The sequence below is a fragment of the Pantherophis guttatus genome, chromosome 7 (genome assembly GCF_059756535.1).
Source record: "Pantherophis guttatus breed Tessera chromosome 7, ASM5975653v1, whole genome shotgun sequence".
NCBI classification, from domain to species: domain Eukaryota; kingdom Metazoa; phylum Chordata; class Lepidosauria; order Squamata; family Colubridae; genus Pantherophis; species Pantherophis guttatus.
Window position 1 is genome coordinate 16,260,708 of NC_142069.1, and position 21,089 is coordinate 16,281,796.

The following is a 21,089-nucleotide window of genomic DNA, read 5'->3' on the forward strand; positions in this document are numbered from 1 at the left end:
TATCGATCAATGGTCTTTTCACCAAGGAGAAGAAGCCACGGTGCAGCATTATTAAGTCAGTGCCAGAGGTGGTATTCACTTACCTTTGCTACCGGTTTGTAAATGTGAGCGCGCACGCACGCTTTGCTCACACACAACACCTCTGTGCATGCACAGGACCTTCTGGACATGCGCAGAGCATCAAAAATGGGACGTGATGACGTACGGGCAGGTGGGCAGAGCTTCCCGCAGCCGCCGCTACCAGTTCGCCCGAACCGGATAGAACTAGCTGAATACCACCACTGGTCAGTGCATACTTTTGTAGCTGTGTATTTACTTTACTTACAGCCACATATCCACCACAGATTTCCTGATTATATAGGGAGATTTCTAATCTATATCTGGTTATATTTGGGCAAGATGGACTTGACTTGTTTCGTGGCTCTGTTTTAAGTCTTTCTTTTTGGATCCAGAATGTGAAGTATGTTAAGTGGTATTTGGCACCCATTAGAAAATATGCAACTACACCTAAGTTTGGGCAAGTGCATTGCAAAACAATAAGGCTCTTCATCAAGTAAAACAGGAGAAGATGTGTCCCACTGATATATTTGAGCTTCTTAAGGAGATGCGAAAACATGGAAGGGTTACTTTTTACATGCAGTACATATAGTTCTCAAGTTACAACAGGTCGTTTAGCAATGGTTCAAAGTTATGCCAGCCCCCCAAAGTTACTTATGACCCAGTCCCAAAGTTAGGTCTGTCGCAGCACTTCTGCAGTCATTCATCCTTGTAACCGACTGCAGAGATGCTACAACATGTCCCCTCCCCCGCCCTTTCTATTTCTTCACCATCCTGCCCTGTTGGCAGGGTGGATTTGATTTAAATCGAGTTGATTTAAATCACAATTTAAATCGTGATTTAAATCACTAGTAAAAAGGCTTGATTTAAATCAACTCGATTTAAATCGTAATTTTTAAAGAGCAACTGTCATCTCTGCTACTCCTTTGACCCACTGTTGACTCACCGATAGTCCCAGTGTTGCAGAATATACAGCCTCATGCTACATAACTAAGCTCCATTTCATGCTGAATAAACTAAATTATTTATGTATCTTAAATAGAAAACTATCTTACGATAGATTTTTACCCCAAAAGTTTTTTATTAAAATAAATTCGATAAAAATCAAAAAAATCCGATTTAAATAAAAAAAATCTGATTTTTTTGATTTTTTTAAAAAAATCATTGATTTTTATCCACCCTGCCTGTTGGGTCCCCTAGGCACTGAGTCTGCTTTGCCACTCCACTCCTCTCCACCCGTCACTGATTACTCACCTACCTTTTGAAGCTCTCCAGAGCTCCATTACTGGGCCACATAGCAGAATTCCACCAGCGGCCATCACTGAGGGGTGGGAAGGCTGGTGACTAGCAAGGAAAGGAAAACCCAAGAGCTTTGCCAGCATCTCAGAAAAAAGACGACTGCTTGTGGAATTCTGCCATGTGGCCCAGCAATGGAGTGGCTTGTCCTTCCGCACCCCAATCTTCTGGAGACTTCAAAAGGTAGATGAGCAATCGATGATGGTGGTGGTGTCTGGAAGGGCGGGGAGGAGGCCCAAGCGGCTTTGGAGACCGCAAGGGGTGGGAAGCGGAACATGGGGTATCTCGGGTTGGGGAAGGCCTTGGAGGCTGGAGGTAGGTGGGCTTGTGCCTGGGTTAGAGACTCTCCTACCCCTGAGGCACCTCATATTCTACTGAATGACCCGCACATTTGTTTAACAAATGTATTGAGGGTAGTAGGGATAGGGACTTGTTAAGTGAGGTGGTTCAGTTAACACCCTCCCAACTTTTGATTGTAATGGGTAATCTCCATTATGGTTGTAACTCGAGGGTTCAAATCTCACCAGGCTGAAGGTTGACTCAGCCTTCCATCCTTCCGAGGTGGGTAAAATGAGGACCCAAATTGTTGGGAGCGAACAATATGCTGACTCTGTAAACTATTTAGAAAGGGCTGTAAAGCACTGTAAAGTGGTATATAAATCTAAATGCTATTGCCATTACCTGTATTAGTAATGAATTCTTAACAGGAGATGAAAGATGGAGAGTTCATTTGTAAACTAGTATCCTGTTCTGGCCAAAGGGAAGATTTATTTGTTTAATAAATAAATAAAATAGAAGGAAGATCAGCCACAGTTGAGAAACAAGTGTCACGCTGTTTTTCCAACTCACGTAAGTGGATTCTGGTTTATGTTTTCCTGCTTGTCTGAACATGGAATAAGCTTGTTCTCACTCCTGGCAAAATGTTTTTGCTTTGTCTGCTTTAATAGGTGCAAGAGTCCCTCCTGTGAATACAATATGATCGATTTTTCTTCTTCCTTTTAGACCTATGTTGATGGGTAGCGTATTGTTTGTTCCAGATATGACTTGCTTTAATAGCATCCTTTAGATATAGTTCTATTTTAAGAGAGTCCATTTTTTTCAGTATTTTAGATCTGTAGCCCAAGCAATTGGATGGCTTGATTTATGTTATGATAAATAGAAAGGGATTGATTCACACCTTGTGTGGCTTTAACATTATTGGAAAATGTTATAGGGAAATACGTAATAAACATTTCTTATTAGAAACATTGCTTATAGAAATAAGCTTATTCTTGGATTTCCCAAGGACCTTATAAATAACAATGAACGATTTTTCCTATATCCCCCATCTTTGTATTCAAAAAGAACACAACTAGCAGATGTTTCTGTTAGCATAGACTTGATCAGCTCATGCAGAAACATCACGTCTGCTTTTCCATATGGCAACTGGGCTCATATGTTGGCTAGAACCAAGGTTTATTTATCCATGATTTATTGATTGAACTATAATTACTTTATAGTTTGCACAGCAAGCTAAGCAACAAATCATAATTGATAGGTCGCAGTAGTTGATTCAAACAGCATTCTAGGCCAAAGCCAAACTACATCGTCAATTCAATATTTATATCTGGCCATTGCGAAAAAGCAATGATATGCTCCCCTGTTTGTTGTGTTCATAGACTTGTCCTCTAATTTGGTATATATTTACAGGTGCATTTGATGTTCCTCAAATTATACTTCTGCCTCACATGGATAAGAAAGGAGGCTTGATGTCAATTATCCGTTGGCAAAATTCTAATTAATATCTTTTTTTAAAAAAAAAATCAGCCACTTTTTAAATCTTCTATGAAAAAAGTATTTTTTATAAAGGTATATCAGCAATGGAAGAGATCTCTGAAAAGATATACTGTATTTTTTGGAGTATAAGACGCACCGGAGTATAAGACGCAGCTTAGTTTTTGGAGAGGAAAATAGGACAAAAAAAGAAAAAAATCTGCCTACTAGGTATTCATCTGGCTAGCATCCTTAGTTAGCTTCAGCACATTAGTTTGCTGGATTTTATCCCCTGCTTGGGAATAAAAAACAGCTTCTAAAGCACAACGGATCTTTGGAGAGAGAAGAAATGAGAAAAGCAGGTAAAGCACAGAGATCGCTTCACTTGCTAGCGCCTCCTTAGGGCTGAAAAAAAGCTTCACAGCTGAGAGTCGGAGGGAGCAGGCAAAGCAGAGAAGTGGAGATCACTTCACTCACTAGCGCTTCATTAGGGCTGAAAAAAAGCTTTGAAAAAGCTACATTTGGAGTATAAGACGCACTCAAATTTTCAGCCTCTTTTAGGAGGGAAAAAAGTGTGTCTTATACTCCGAAAAATATGGTAGTTTATGTTCTAGAAACTGATCCTGATCCTGATCCTGATCCTGATCCTGATCCTGATCCTGATCCTAAACTAAACTAAACTAAACTAAACTAAACTAAACTAAACTAAACTAAACTAAACTAAACTAAACTAAACTAAACTACTGTAGGGCAGTACAGAGCCCCTCAGTGTGGCTGATGGGCAGTTAATAAGTTTGATAAAATAAAATAAAGTAAAATAAAATAAATACAGCCCTAGAATTAGTGGAACCACTTTTTATTTCTTTTGTTATTTAATTTATGTATTTTATAATTATTTTATTTTCTTTTATCTGGAAGAAGTTATAATAGGAAAACTCTACCTCGTCCTCCCCAAAAGAAGTAGCTGGAGTTTTTTTTTTTCTTCGGCAGGAGCAGTTGTTTCATAGTTCCTTCAACTGATTAGAAAGAACTATATATTTTAAAAAGCATAGTGGTTTTTCCCCCCAGCAAGTACTAGAACTTGAGCCAACTTTGGAGTCACAAACTAAGCAAGATTGGGTGTAGTTGATACTTGGAAGACAGATCACTGGGGATTCCCAGGACTGTAGACTAAACAAACAAAAAACAACAAAAATTAGAAGACCAGGACAAAACACTTCTGTAGTGTTGTCAAGAAAACTGCATGGATCCATGGTTAAAGTCATTGCATAGTCAGGGATATTTTTTTTCTCTTATTACTTAATTTCTTTTTTTTAAGTAAAAGACACAGAGCTTTTGTTGTTTGTTTATAGTTGCTGTATCAAAGAATCCTCAACCAAAGAAAAACACAATTATTTTTTCAAGCAAAATACTTCCCTCTTGCAGTCTTAAGTACCGTATTTTTCGGAGTATAAGATGCACCTTTCCCCCCCCCCTAAAAGGGGGTGAAAATTTAGGTGAATCTTATACACCGAATGTAGCCCCGCCCACCCACTGGCCCCCACCTTTTGGCCTCTGCCTCCCAGCAGTTACCTCCTTGCAAGCAAACAGCAAGAAAAAACAGCTCCTTTCAGTTTCAGCACAGCCTAATTAGCACAAGTTGATTGGATCGGCCTCCCGACTCTCAGCTGATTTGCTCTCAGTGCAGGGCTCTGCTTCTTGCTGCAAGGAGGTAAATTGCTGCAGCAGATTTTTTTTTTTCTTTGTGCTAATCAAGCTATGCTGAAAACGAAAATGAAAGTAAAGCAGGCTGTTTGCTGTTTGCTGCAATGAGGCAAAATTGCGCAGAGGCAGAGGCAGATTTCTTTTTCTTCTTTTCCTCACCAAAAAAGGTAGGTGCATCTTATACTCCGAAAAATACGGTATATAGGTGAGCAGACAGGATTGCAGAAGGCAGTATGGGAGAGATGGAGAAGAATGGACAGGCTGGGAAGTGTCAAATGAAGTGGGGTAAGGCAGTGAGGATGGAAGAGGATGGGGAAGTTAGGGAAACACTGGGAAATACTGAGGAGGTAAATTCGGCAGAGGATAAAGAAGTTTGGAGATGGCAGGAGGAGGCAAACCATAGCATAGGGACAGAAAGTGATAAACAGTTGTGTCTATCTATCTATCTATCTATCTATCTATCTATCTATCAAGGGACGCGGTGGCTCAGTAGCTAAGACGCTGAGCTTGTTGGTCGAAAGGTCGGCAGTTCAGCGGTTCAAATCCCTAGTGCCGCGTAACGGGGTGAGCTCCCGTTACTTGTCCCAGCTTCTACCAACCTAGCAGTTCAAAAGCATGTAAAAAATGCAAGTAGAAAAATAGGAACCACCTTTGGTGGGAAAGTAACAGCATTCCATGCGCCTTTGGCGTTTAGTCATGCTGGCCACATGCTGGCCACATGACATCTTCGGATAGCGCTGACTCTTCGGCTTTGAAACGGAGATGAGCGGTGCCCCCTAGAGTTGGGAATGACTAGCACATTTGTGCGAGGGGAACCTTTGCCTTTGTCTGTCTGTCTGTCTGTCTGTCTGTCTGTCTGTCTGTCTGTCTGTCTGTCTGTCTATCTATCTATCTATCTATCTATCTATCGATCGTATGGCAATGTTACATTGTCCAGGAGACTACAGTGCTAATATAGGGTTCTTATTTGGCTGCCTTAAGACTGCTACCCATTCGGTTCACACTTGCGCAAGAAAGAACGACATCCTGCAGTGTCATCTGAAACTTTCTCTCTCCACTCGCAAACGGGTGTCACATCCAGGAAGGTCCATTGCTGGCAGGGATCTGACGTCCGCCACAAAGCACCGTCTTCCCACCAAAGTAGCACCTATTTATCTACTTGCACATGACATGCTTTTGAACTGCTAGTTTGCACTCCAAGTAGTCCTCGACTTACAGCCATTCATTTAGTGACTGTTCCAAGTTACAATGGCACTGAACCAAGTTACTTATGACTGTTTTCACACTTACAACAGTTGCAACAGCTCCATGGTCTGATTGACATTCTGACCCTTGGCAACTGGCATGTATTTATGACAGTTGCAGTGTCCTGGGGTCATGTGATCAGCTTTTGCGATCTTCTGACAAGCAAAAGTCCATGGGAAAGCCAGGTGCACTTAACAATTGTGTTACTAACTTAACAACTGCAATGATTCACTTGACCACTGTGGCAAGATAGGTTGTGCAATGGGGCAAAACTTACTTAACAACTGTCTTGCTTAGCAATGGAAATTTTGGACTCAGCTGTGGTTCTAAGTCGAGGACTAGATGTACAAATATATGGGACATTTTAGCCTGATCCTGCTGAGTTTTTCTAATTGTTGATGTAACGTATATTGGTCTCTTATTAGACTCAACTACGAAGCTGAGATTTGTAGAGCTTGAGTAATATAACTGTTAATAATGGAGTGAACATGGAGTTTGAAAGGTTTTAAAAAATGGAACAATAACAGTGGAACTCAATTAACGGGAAGCACATAGAAATTTCAGGATCTTTTTTCTCTTCTGTGCAGGTGGATATATTTTTAAAACATAACCTTGGGCCCTATTATTTCACTTTTGTAGCAAAGCCTTTAGGGCAGGGGTGTCAAACTCAAGGCCTGGGGGCTGGATCCGGCCCATGGGGTACTTGGATCTGGCCCACGGGACCGCCCTGGAAACAGCGAAGGACTGGCCCGCGGTGCTTCTGCCAGCGAAAATTGAGCTCGGGAGGGCCGACCATACCCCTCCCGAGCTCCGTTTTCACTAACAGAGGACTGCAGGAGCTCAGGAGCCCGTTTTCGCTGGCAGAGTGCTTGGGCCACCACAGGCACCCCCGACATGAGTGATGTTGTGCTGGCCACGCCCACCCTGGCCACACCCAGCCCCCCAAAGTCAAACACAACCTTGATGCGGCCCTCAATGAAATTGAGTTTGACACGCCTGCTTTGGGGTCTGTACGGATCCTAGGATCATTTTAAGGAATAAAGATTATGCTTCATAGTGTCATTTTGGTTTGCAAAATGGTCGCTTCCCCCTTTTAATTGAAAAATAAAATAATGGGGACATAGAGTACGGTAAGTATTACGATGGGTTTCAGAAACAGAGGAAGAAACATAACCGAGGCAGAGTATGATGGAGGGACGAGATTCATGGATGAAGTCTAGTCATTTTTCCTAACAGAATAGTTTTCAAAGCAGGTTAGCTGAGAGTGTTCTGGAACTGTGAAAGACGATTACTATAAAGATAACGGTTCATTGTGAAGAGCAAAGTGGGAGACTTTCACCCAGTCAACTTGGTCTGGTTGCTAGAAATGTTGTGAATGCACGTTTACATCATGTAAAATAAGTGTTACATAGAGTAGTAGAATAGAAACTAAAATGCAACTGTTTGAATTTTATAGTCTTATTTTTAAAGCTTTAGAACCTCCTCTGCAAGCAACATTCATTGATTCTTGCTAATGCCAAAAAGGGCAGCTGGTGTACATGAGGCTCTGTTGTTCATCATTTGTGTTTGATGTGCGTTTACAGTGTCCATTTATGGAATTTGGTTTTACGATAAGGAAGAATGCCAAAGAATTGCAGAGCTGATGAAAAAGTAAGTGCCAGTTGGCAAAGACAGACTGGTGGGGTGGGGGTAGAGGGGCGATGGTAATCTTTTTTTTTTAATGTTATGTCACTGTTACCATAATATACTTTTAGCTTCTTTTAAACTGAGATTACTGACATAGAGACATCGAACGTATTAAAGCAGAACATCAACCAAAGTTATGGTCTTATGAATGTTACTACACAGGAGTAAGTCCCTTTGAAAATGTTTATAGAGATTCTCAGTCATCCAGGTCCCAAAAGTGCTTCTTTGGATTAGAAGCGAAACATCTTCAAGGAAAAACAAAGGAAGTCCAGTTGCCTCTTGAAAAAGCACCTTTGGGTCTCTTTGAAAACATGGCACTTACTCATGAATCAATCTACATACAATTGCATTATAAAAAGCATCGTTTAATTTTGTTGCCTTGGAGTACCCTGTTTCCCCCAAAATAAGACATCCCCTGATAATAAGCTCAATCGGGCTTTTGAGCACATGGCAATAAGGCCAAGCGCTTATTTAAGCGCTTATTTCAGGGTTAAAAAAAATAAAAAATAAGACAGGGTCTTATTTTCGAGGAAACACGGTAGAAAAAATTATTCCTGGCACACAATGATTTTTGCATTTCATTTTTAATGGTTGGAGTAGCTGTTGATCTTTGCTCTGATAAATACAAAAGTATGTGTATTATACTTTGTATTTATAGTTGGATTATATTATTTATTTATAGATGGGTTTCTGAGTAAGTCTTAAGTGGAATGCAATAAATATTATTGCGCAGAGATGCTCCCTCTTTCCAAATAGATCAGGTCCCTTGTGTTAATTCTTCTAATACGGATACACTTTTTAAAATGCATTTAAAATAATGGATAACCGTACAATATACAAACAGTCACAGATAGCCCTGCAGGCTCTAACCAAAGATTCAGCATCTTTTTGCTGACAGAGAAGAACCTTCCAGAAAACCCACTAAAATATATGAAGGAAACAGGTTCTGTCATTTCCCACTTCCTAAGGGCATGATATCCAGCAGGAGAGATTGTCTGACCATAGTAGTTTCAGATAGCTATAATGAGCCAGTTCTCCATGAATGTTTCTCCTAAGCAACCCCCAAGTCATACCAGCCAAATAATCATCTATAATCTTGTGGTAAATGAGTTCAATATGTCTCATGTCAAATAGCAGAGGTCTTCAAACTTGGCAGCTTTAAGACTTGTGGACTTCAACTCCCAGAATTCTCCAGCCAGCCGCTGGCTGGAGAATTCTGGTAGTTGAAATCCACAAGTCTTAAAACTGCCAACTTTGAATACCTCTGTCAAATAGTTTCTTTGGCCTGTTGTTGAACTGGCTCCTAGTTGGATTAGATGGCCTCACATTCTCCTATTATGGTCTCTCTCTCTCTCTCTCTCTCTCCATTCAATCTCACATTCTGCTGCTCCTCCCTCCTCCTCCTCCTCCTCCTCCTCTCCATATTGGTACAGTGGTTAGAATACAGTATTGCAGGCTGACTCTTGCTTACTGCAATGAGTTCGATCCTGATGGGCTCAGGTTGACTCAGCCATTCTTCTGAAGTTGGTAAAATAAGGAACCAGGTTGTTGGGAGCAGTATGCTGACTCTAAACTGCTAGTTTAGAGAGTAAAGCACTATGAAGCTGTCTATAAGTGCTATTACTATTTTTCAGGTGCCATGCGCCATCCCCACCATGTATTTGCCAAACTCGTTTTGCCTTAATTCATAAAATTCATAAACTCCCCTCCTGCAGAACGTACTATGACAGTGATGGCTAACCTTTTTGCCATCACGTGCCAGGAGCGGGGTGGGTGGGTTTGCGCACGTGTGTGCCCACACCCATAATTCTTTGCACCCTGTGCATGTGTGTGCGCTCCCCCTGTTTCCCCCCCCCCGGTCCTGGCACGTGATGGCCCGGTAGGCCCGTTTTTCTCTCTAGGAGTCTGGGGAGGACAAAAATGGCCTCCCCCACCCCTCCGGAGGCACTCCAGAGGCCGAAAATGGCCCATTTGCCAACTTCCGGTGGGACTGGAAGGCCCGTTTTTTGCTGTTCCCAAGCTCCAAAGCCTTTCTAGGAGTCTGGGGACAGCAAAATAAATGGGCCTTCCCCACCCCGAGGCCCTCTGGAGGCAGGAAACAGCCTGTTTCCCTACTTCTGGTGGGCACAGAAGGCCCAAAAATCAGCTGGCTGGCGTGTGCGTGTGCACCGGAGCTGAACTCGCATGCTCACCGATATGGTTACGTGTGCCATCTGTGGCACGCATGCCGTAGGTTTGCCATCACGATACTATGAAGTTGTTTTCAGCTACCCCTTTTCAAACCTTTATTGCTATGACATTCTTTTTGTAAAACAGGGTATGTATTCTATTACAAATTAAGCCATAGCATAAATTTATATAAATTAAATGTAATATCAGTAGTTCTTTTCCCATGATATTTCCTGATTTCTAATCTTAAATTGTTGTTTTCGGTACTTCAACATGCTTGATTAATCATGCTCAGTTCAAATTTGGCCTGCATTGTTTTTGCCAATACCTGTATACACATTCCTTTTGGGTTTAAGGATCATGTTCCATTTTCTCATCCTTTGCTCACTTTGAGGAAATCCTTTCTGGATCTCCTCTGCTTTGTATTTCATATCCTCAGTAATTACATGCCATTTGCAATTTTGGCCTTCACTGCATATATCAGATTTCAAAGCCTGAATGAATAAATTAACACAGCCCAATAGAACTCTTTGGGGGAGCCCCCTGCTTATTTGTCTCTATTATTAGAACTGTCATTCTTGTCTTTTTGCTTTCTGATCTTAAATGGTTGTCAATCCATAAGAGGTTGCCCTGGCAACATTCATCTGAAACAGATATTTGCATAGCTGGCGAAGTATGTGGCCAGGGGGAAAAAAACCCTGTCTTGAGCCATAACTAATAGAGGTTCCAAGGAATGGTTGTGTTGGTTCTTTTCAGGCACCAACAATGAACAGAAACTTTTTTCAATATGTGAAAGCTTAGAATAGCATGCTTGGGTAGCACAGAGATAAAATTAAGCATGATTAAATTTAAATTTAAATTAAATGTGTGTGTGTGTGTGTGTGTGTGTGTGTACATATGTAAATATACACATACATCAGGGGTGAAATGCTCCCGGTTCGGACCGGATCACCCGATCCGGTAGCGATGGAGGCGGGTGGTTCAGAGAACCGGTAGCAAAAATCCCTGCCCCCCCCCATTGCCCAGCTGAGCCGCGCAATCATCAGAGGCTTTTTAAAAAATTTTAAAAGCATTTTTTCTACAACCTCTTTGGCTGTAAAAAAAAAAAAAAGCCTCTGATGATTGCGCGGCTCAGCTGGGATCATCAGAGGCTTTTTTTAAAAAAAGAAAGCCTCTGCCGATCAGGCAAGTCAGCTGGGATGATCAGAGGCTTTAAAAGCATTTTCTTTACAACCTCTTCAGCCAAAGAGGTTGTAGAAAAAATGGTTTTAAAAGTAAAAAAAAAAAAAAAAAGTTGACCACGCCCACTCAGTCATATTAACTCCCCCCCACCAAGCCACGCCCACAGAACCGGTAGTAACAGATTTTACATTTCACCACTGACATACATACATATATATTGTTTCCTTCTATCAAAATACAATACATCAGCAAAATTTAGAGACCTCTAGGGACTGTATTCAGTACTTTGGGCATTGCAATATAGCCCTCCCTTAAAGACTGACCTGCTTATAACAAAACTACTAATGTATTTTGCATTCGGGATGCATTAATAATAGATTCCACCCCCCACCTCCCACCCGGTACCTTTATGTCCTAAATTAAAGTATTACTTTATGTCTGAACACTGTTTCCCCCCCACACAACATACACAAACCTGCTTTCCTAATTTTCTATGGTAGGAACCCAACGCCTTTAGAGATAGAGAAGTTTGAGCTTCTGGACCATCATTCTTATTATAGAAAAGGAGGACTCAAGTGACGATGAGATTACATTCTCTGCTCTGCCCTTTGCCAGTGTGACTTACAGAGAGCCCTGTTCACCATTAGATCAAGCCGCGAGACAGCAAGAAACATTCTAAGTTCCCTGGAATAGACTCATGCAGAATAGATCTTGGCTCTATTTAATTCCCATTTAGGGGCCCCTTACAGAGGTAGAATTTCATATATACATCTTATGATAGTCTTTACTTTATCCTCGGTTGATTCCAGTGCCCTGCTGTAACAATCCCAGTTTTGTACTCAGCAGTACTTCTGCTGTTTGTGAGATCTTCAAATCATGTCTTTGCTTTTGTTCGGAGTCTGAACTCCGAAAAAGAGCCTTGGTAGTATAGTGGTCTAAAGCACCCTGTTATTAAGACCAGCTGCCTGCAATTACTGCAGGTTTGAATCTCGCCAGGCTCAAGGTTGACTCAGCCTTCCATCCTTTCTAAGGTAGGTAAATTGAGGACCCAGTTTGTGGGGGCAATAAGCTGACTTTGTATAAATATACAAAAGGATGAAGGCTATTGCTTAGCGCATTGTAAGCCACCCTGAGTCTCCGAAGAAGGGCGGCATATAAATCAAATTAAAAAAAAAAAAATGTCATGTTGCCACACCCACTTAAAATGTCTTACAGGCTCAGCCACGAACAAGATATAACAAAGTGGTCTGTAATTCATGGAAATTTGTTGGCTTTGAAGGTATCACAGACACAACATTTTTGTAGCAAGAATGTGGTTGAAGGTGATATTTATAAATTCTTTGTCCATCAAGAATATTATATGATAATAAATCATAAGTAACAGGTTGGTTAAAAGCAATAATAAAATAATTTTTGTTAGAAGGTCATTTCACCACCACCCCTTCCCAAAATATACTGCATCGTCTTAATAAATTATGTTTGGAAGCCAACCATCCTGCCATTATTAATTGTTAAACGTAGCTCAATAAAAGATTAGATAGGGAATATTTATATGATTGTAAATACATTTAGTGCATTGGAAAAGCAATGTTTCATCCTAGTTAAGTTATGCCATGGTTCAACCAATGTACTGTGTGTTAACATTTTCAGCTTTTTGAAGTAATTATAAAGCAGCTGGGGCAGGAAATTGGTCATTTACTAGTGTTTAAATATTTATTTGCATCTATTCACCAGCTTAGAACCTCCAGCTATCATAAAATGAGCTGTGACTGAGTTGGGGAGACTGGAGTCTTTTAAAGCTCAGTTGCATAAAATTGGAGAAATCACATTATCAGCCTTAACCAAACTTCAGCTTTTTATTTAAGATAGGTTTTTTTTAAAAAAAAAAAACAACCAACCCTAAAAAGTGTTCTTAATGTTCTCTAAATTATTTGAAGTGATTAGAAATTAACCCATTTTCTCATTCATTATTGACTTTACCTTCTGTTTCCAGTTTAACTCGCCAAGAACAACTGAAAGCGCAACAGGGATCTGGCTTAGGAATTTCACCAGTCAGCCTCAGCTCTGGTGACAGGAAAGACATGGATATCTTACAGATGCTCACCAGAGCCAAAGATGAATACACAAAGGTGAGGCTTCCGCTGTTTAAAATATTATATTTTCTTTTTTATGTGTTTGATGTATCCGTTCTTTTTATGTAGCCCTTTTCTGCTACATTAGTTTGCAGCTATCTCTCACGAGAGTTTCTTCTTTTCTCTAATTAATTAATCAAGCTAGTGTTTTACACTATGCATCTAAGCCAGGTATTAACAGGTATCATCTTTAAGCAAATGTCCAAATTGCATTGCAACTCCCCAAATTTCCCAAGGCTTGTAGTCCAACACCTTGCAGAGTGGTTTAGGTTGGGATGAGCTGCTCTAAAACAATTAAGCTCTAGGACATTATTCAGATATGAGGAGCAACTGATGCTTAAGAGGAATGAATCTCTCCTGCCAATCTTTTCCTTTGAGAAATACGGCATAAAAATTGGGAAAGGCAATTATGGATCACTTTTTGTGCCTGACCACCATGGTACTTGTCAATGCTGCTGAAAGCCACATTAGCAAGTACATATTCCTCAACTTGCAACTATTGATTCAGCAACCATTTGAAACCACGATGGCACTGAACAAAGGGCCATTACGACCTGGACCCAAAGTTATGGCCATGGCAGTATCCCCAACAGTCGCATGACAAAAATTTGGGCGCTTGCCAGCTTGCACGCATGTAAAACTTTATGGACGCTGCAGTTCTCCTCATCTCCCTGTTTTTTTCTCTTGAGTAGGCCATCCTGCACAGTGTGATAGAAATAGCAATGGCTCCAAGACTTATATACCGCTTCACAGTGCTTTACAACTCTCTCTAAGCAGAGACAGCATATTGCCCCCAACAATCTCAGTCCTCATTTTACCAACCTCAGAAGGATGGAAGGCTGAGTCAACCTTGAGCCGGTCAGGATCGAATTCCTGGAGTGAGCAGTGAGTTAGCCCTGCAGTACTGCATTCTGCTGTGTCAGCTGCAGTATCAGGGCTGGGCCTAAAATAGAAGCCCAGAGTCTTTAGCACTCTCAGCCAGCTGCCAGCACCTCAAGGCCTTGACTTCAGGACTAGTGTCACTGCTGCCACTGAAAAATACTGCCTCGCGCCTTTCTTTGGCCCCGTTTCTCCATACACCCAAGGATCTACCACGTGCCACCACTCGTGTTCAGGTGTGTGTTTTTTTCCTGCTGCTGAGAGACTTGCATGGCCTATCCAAGGCAGTTCATGGTTCCAACCAGACTTCCTTTCCTGAAACTGGATTTCAACTGTCCTGCAAGCGTTGCACATTTGGAGAATGAGATTTCCAAAGCACTGTGAGAATTCAGCCCCCTGCCCACCTGAGGCACCCCGCACTTTTAGCAGTTCTTTGCCTCAGCAACAGCTGTGTCTTTGCAGAAGCTATAACCACTGGTGGGATTCAGCCGGTTCACATTGGTTTGGGTGAACCGGTTGTTAAATTACACCCACCCACCCCGCTATCAAAGTGGATCCTGGGCACTGCGCTGCAATGGAGAAACGGGCAACAGAGCAGTGGGCACGAGGGAAGGAGAAGGCCACTTTCCCTCTTTCTTCTCCCTGCTCCTCCTCCTTCTCTTGTACCGGCTGCTCCATTTTCTGTTTTTCCAGTGCAGCGCAGCGCCCAGATCCACTTTGATAGTGGGGGTGGGATGGGGGGAGTAATTTAACAACCAGTTCCCCCAGGGTCTGTTTGGCCGTCGCAGGAGGTTCGTCCTTCATGTGCGGCGGAGCTGGAGGATGGGGATGGACACCTCCCACGACAGACAACCTGACCCTGGGCGAACCGGTTGTTAGATTATTTGAATCCCACCACTTGCTACAACCCCTTGCCCCTTTGGTCACTGGAGAATCCAGACTTTGTGATTCAGGCCACACGCTGTAGAATGAGCTGGGGAAGATTGAAATGAAAACAAAATGGGAAGAGAAAGGAGGCTGGAGACAAGGGGGGCAGAGAGCTTAGAAAAGAGAGAGCAGAGAAAAATGAATGGGAAGCAAGTAAGACTATTAAAGCCTCTAATTTCTGCTCAGTAATTTGTTCTGAAGAATCAATGGCAAGCAGCCATCTCTCATGAAAAAAAAAAAAACCTATGGGAATAGCAATAGAAAACAATATGTACCCTGTTTCCCCCAAAATAAGACATCTCCTGATAATAAGCCCAGTCGGGCTTTTGAGAACATGGCAATAAGGCCAAGCGCTTATTTCAGGGGTCAAAAAAAATATAAGACAGGGTCTTATTTTCGGGGAAACATGGTAGATGATTAAAGAAGTCCATGTGGGCAAATTGTGGGTATTTCTCTGCTTTTCCTATCCTTCCATTTACTGTCAGTTTTTAATTACCAGCAGCACTTGAACCTGTCATCAAAATTTGACAGAGTTTTCCTGGAGGAGCAGGTTCTAGTACCCCATTTGTAAGTTAAGTTTTGAACTCTTTAATTCCTTCAAAGAAAACTCATTAATTCGTTCAAAGAAAATAGTTCTTTGTTGTTATACTTAATGTGAAAGGATTCATTTGAATCAAAGTGATTTTGAAGCTGTTATCTTTAACTGTGGCTTGCTTAAATTCAGGTAGTTTTACTAGGAAATCAGTTCTAATAATATCAATAGTTAATTTCATTCCGAATACAGATGCCAAGTAAGAGAGCCAGAAATAAGATTTGGACAATAGGATGTTGGTTTTCATATTAAACTATATACCATATTATCAATTTGAGCAGCCCTTATTGAAAAGGCTACTTTAAAAATTTAGAAAGATAGTCTAAAGAAAGATATCTGCTGAGACAATATGCAACAGCAGATAAAGTATAAAGACACCTGTTTGTCTCCTTATCCTGAAGAGTATATGGAAAAAGCATACATACACAAGGACTTTTCCCTTCCATTGTATACTGTATATCATTCAAGACGCTTGTTTGGAAACAATTTATCTGAAGAACAAGTCAATCTATTTCTGCTGCTTAGCTTTTCCACCTAAATTTCTTTATTATAACTGGTTGCCAAGGAAATATTAGGCCACAGAGAAATTTATCTCCGGCAATGCAGTGAGATGCAGGAACAGCTGTCCTCTCAAAGCTGAAGATAATTTGCATTAGGGCGAGAATAGGTGACACATTTTACAGTTTCCTCTGCATCAAATGCCATCATGCTTCAAACGTACTTTGCTTCTCAAAATAGTTATTTTTTTCATTTCATCATTTTGAGAGCAAAGATCCCATGTGTAGCAGTCAGCTTTTCCAAGAGGGAGGGAGTGGAGAGAGAGAGAGAGAGAGAGAGAAAGAGAGAGAGAAGGAGGGAGAAAGAGAGAGAGAGAGATGGAAGAAGAAAACACAGGGAACAGAAATAAGAAAATTACTGAGTTTTTATTAGGGAAATGCAGCATATACGTTTTCTTAATGATGGATGGATGGATGGATGGATGGATGGATGGATGGATGGATGGACGGACTTTCTATTGCACTTTTAAGCAGACACTTAATGATTTAATGTTCTCCAATGACTTCTAGTGAAAGAGCAGAAAAGGACACAGTGTACTTCGATCAATAAATAAACATCCATCCACCTCAGACTATCTCTATTTCTTTCCTTGATTTTAGCCAATAAAATGAAGTTTATACAATTATTAGGTTTTTATCTTTTCCTCTAAGAATTCAAAGTAGCATAAATAGCACTCACTCCTCCAGCATTTCCTAACAAACCTGTGAGGTAAGCTGAGTGAATGTTAGCGACCGACCGAAAGCCATACCATGAGCTTCAGTGGCTGAGGATGGACTGGAATCTGGGTTTTAGTCCAATGCAGCACACTTGCTCTGGAATATGGTAGGTTCTTAAGATGAGCTTCTTAAACAAAGAACAAATCCATTCCTAATATAGTTTGGTATTTTTATGTGCAGCCTTGATGAACATTTAAGGTCCTCAAGTCTATTAATTTCAAGTTACAATGCCCCCCCCCGCCCCCGGATTTATTGCCCAATTCCAATGGCCACGTCCCCCAATAATATGACCGCATATCAGGCACTAGGCAGATAGCCTGCATTTACAGCTCCTTGCAATTTCCCACTGGACCACATTTTACGATGGTTTTGCCGAAACCCAGCATTAACTTCCAATTTTTGGCAAAACCAGCTCACAGTAAACAATTGGTTTATTTAACAGCTGCCACAGGTTGGTCACACGGGTATCTTTTTTTTTTTTTTATTGAAAAGGTTTTCAAATACAAATTTTTCCCCCTTTTCCCCCCCCCTCCCCCCCTCCCTAACCCCCCCTCCCCACCCTTCCCCCCCTGTGACTTCTTCGTAACAAAAAAAAACCCTAATTCATAACAGATTACTTACTCCCTCCTCAAAATACTGACCTTTACTTACTAAAAGTATTATAAATCCCCCTTTATCCATACATTTCAGAAAAGAAGAAGAGAAAAACAAAAAAACAAAAAAAAACAAACACATTATACTATAACTATTATAAAATAACTCTAATTTAGCATAATAGTGTTTTATATCTATGCATTATTGCAACAATTCAAAACCACCTTCCACTTTAAAACTATACAATAAGTCCTACTTTAATAACATTTCAAAGCGGGCTCCCCATAAAATCTAATTTAACATTTATTCCACTCTATCCATTTCCTTCACTCCCCTAAGTGTATCACTTAAAAATCCCTTTTCTTAAACTAATCAGTCTGTAGCTAGCTTATTCACCCACTGTCTTACAAATTTACCATACACAACAATTCTTGATATCTTTAATTCACTGCCCACACTACTTAAAAATATATATATATATATATTCCATTATATCTAAATAAAAAAAGAAAAGACAATAACTTTAAATTTATAGTCCATATAATATCTTCTTGAAGTCTTTCCACTGGATTGTTAAAACCAACATCCATAATAGGGTGACATAGCTTGCGGATGCAACAGTTTATTCAAGATCTCCAATCATATCTGCCCCCATCAGTAGTAAACATCTTCTTATATATATAAAAGTAAAAACAACCACCCGAGTGACATTATAATTGTATTCCATATAATAATAATTGTGGGTTTCATCAGGATTATTAATTTCCATCATCGTATTGGGTAACAACCCGATCTTCTGCATGTCCCAATGTGATTCTCTTGCCTTATAATTCAAGATAATTATAATATATTTATCAACACAAAAAGAAGTTTCAAAGTAGATAATTCAAAACCATCAATTTGAGGCTCTTTCCATGTCCCAAAATTACGGCAATGCAGAGATCTGCCACTATCCTCAGGATGATATTGACCAATATGTCGCCTCCTCTATGTTTTCACATAATCATTCATATTTTAAAATCACTGGCTTCACTGTTGCTTGGGTTAGAAATTTCTATTTTTGTACAACCTATTTCTTTTTTTGTTTTCTTTTTGTGGGTTTGACCTCCATCCTAATTTTTTGTGTCTCGCATTTCTTTTTTATCCCTTGTATATCCTCTAATTGGTTTCCATGCTTGTCCTTGCCTTGATAAGTCATCACATTAAAATCAGATGGCACTTCTCTCAAATTTGTAGATAATCCAGCTGGGGTATCCGATAAATCCAAAGGCAATTTATCTGGTACAGTCTCTGTCTTTAGTTCCAGCTCCTTCTGCTTATCCTGTATTATATCTGAAGACGTTAAATTCATTTTCAACCTATTTTGATAAAATTCTTCCGCCCTTTCAACAGTATTTAACTGGTATCTTTCTCCTTGATATCTCAATATAATACCAACTGGGACGTCCCACCGGAATTGAATATTTCTCCTTTTTAACTCAGACACCAGAAAGCCAAATTTCTTCCTTTCCATTAATATCTTAGGTGGGAGTTCCTTGTAAATCCAAATCTTTCTTCCATACAATTGCAAATTAGAATTGAAGGAATTTTGCACAATTTTATTCCTAATTTCTTTATCTGAAAAATAGATTACCACATCTCTAGGCAATTGCCTTTGCTTGGCAGTCCAGGAGTTTATTCGATAAGCTCTGTCAATCCTACAAAACACTTCCTCAGGTTGAATCTTTAAAATCCCAGCTAGAAATTCAGAAGATATTTTCCTTAAGTCATCTCTGTTATTTTCCTGCAAACCTCTAAGTCTTATTGCATATTCTGTGAAATTATATTGTATCTTTAGAACCTCTTTTTGAATCCTCTGTTCCAGATATTCTACATTACCAGACTTTTGGTCAGCATCCATTTTAAATTTTTCTTCTGAACTATAATCCTGAATATTTAACAAATCATTTTCAATTTTTTGAATTCTATTGTCCAATTTATCTTGAATTTCATCCATTTTTGACTCTAGTAAATTAGTATTTGTATCCAACCGAATCATGAATTCTGACAATTTTAAAATTTTTTGCTGCAAAAAGTCAAACTTGGATTTCACCAATTCCTTAGTTTCCTGCTTAAATTTTTCAAGTTGCTGATTCACAATCTCATCCCTTCTTTCAATCTCCTCTAAGAGAAATTCTATTATATTAAAATCAGGTTTCTGGGACTGAAGAGTTAAAACTTGTTCCTTTAAATTCTTAGTGGGGGAATCGCCCCCACCTATTTGTTTGTCTGACTTCACAAGCCTCAGTGCCATGTTTCCGCCTAAGCAGGCTTTGTTAGAAGAAGAAAAAAAAAAAAAACAAGACAAAAGACTTCCAGCCAGCAACACTCAAGCCTCCAGGGAAAAAAGAGAAAAACAAAAACAGGAGCGGAGTTTTATCTACAAATGTAGCCAGTGGTATTTATTCCGCTACATTGTAATAATAAAAAACGGAAGAACTTTCCCTCTCAAACTCTTCTCCAGCCGCGGCAGACGCCATTTTAAAAAGAAACTTTTTTCCTCTTTCTCTTCCTCTATTCTCTTAAGTAATTTTTAAAAGATAAGTAAAATACTTGCGCTTCAGTATTACAGGTCCAGCTCACATTTTCTTTTTGAGTAATCTGTCAAATTCGCAGGCTTGCTTTTGACGCCTGGCTCTGCATTAGCAGAGGTCTCCCAAAGCCCGGAGCAGCGGCTGGGGATATGGGGCATCTCATCCGCTCCATCCCAAAAGTAAAAGAAAAACTTTTGGGACTCTGCAGAGAGTTCTACCCACCCCTGCCGGCTCTATCTCCGTTTCCTCATGGGAACGGAGTTTTTTCGAGCCGCCGTTCCGTTGTGAAGGCGGCTCTGACAGGCAGTGGAAGCTGACGATCCCAAAGGAACGTCTGGCGGCGGCCAGCAGCAAACAGGAAGTCTGGTCACACGGGTATCTTGATTTACAACCATCAAGACTTATAGCTGTGATGGGCAGGTTCCATTATGGTCGTAAATTGAGGACTAGCTATTCCACCTTAGAAACCAATCCTAAATGTTCAAGCAGTGACTTAAGACAGTCTTACTCAGGCCTGTCAAAACTGGTGCCTGTGGTCCAGATGCGTCACGGACAGGCCACGTCCACCCCGGCTGTGCAAGGAGCAAAAAATGTCATACGTGTCAATATATCACGTGACGCGATCAAGTTTGACCCATGGTCTTACCCATCTTGGTGCTTTCCACACATGTTAGATCACAATTCCATGACATATAACAAACCATGCTGTTAGGAATATAATAGAATGGGAGAGGAGAGGAGAGGAGGAGAGGAGAGGAGAGTTGGAAGGCACCTTGGAGGTTTTTTAGCCCAATTCCTTGCTTAGGCAGGAAACCCTACACCACTTCAAACAAATGGTTATCCAATCTCTTCTTAAAAACTTCCGGTGTTGGACCATTCACAACTTCTGGAGGCAAGTTGTTCCACTAATTAATTGTTAGGAAATTTCTCCTTAGTTCTAAGTTGCTTCTCTCCTTGATTAGTTTCCACCCATTGCTTCTTGTCCTGCCCTCAGGTGCTCTGGAGAATAGCTTGACTCCCTCTTCTT

At 40.5% G+C, this 21,089-nt stretch overlaps 1 protein-coding gene across 3 annotated transcripts in view; it reads left to right on the top strand.

Annotated features, from left to right (window-relative positions):
* Positions 1-21,089, top strand: part of DCP1B (decapping mRNA 1B) — a 60,156-nt gene that overhangs the window by 22,068 nt on the left and 16,999 nt on the right. For all 3 annotated transcript variants that reach the window (XM_034403549.2, XM_060694466.2, XM_060694465.2), the window contains 2 exons: positions 7,638-7,704; positions 13,085-13,220. In XM_034403549.2, the coding sequence (XP_034259440.2) occupies positions 7,638-7,704; positions 13,085-13,220 (203 nt within the window). The remainder of the gene's footprint in view (positions 1-7,637; positions 7,705-13,084; positions 13,221-21,089) is intronic.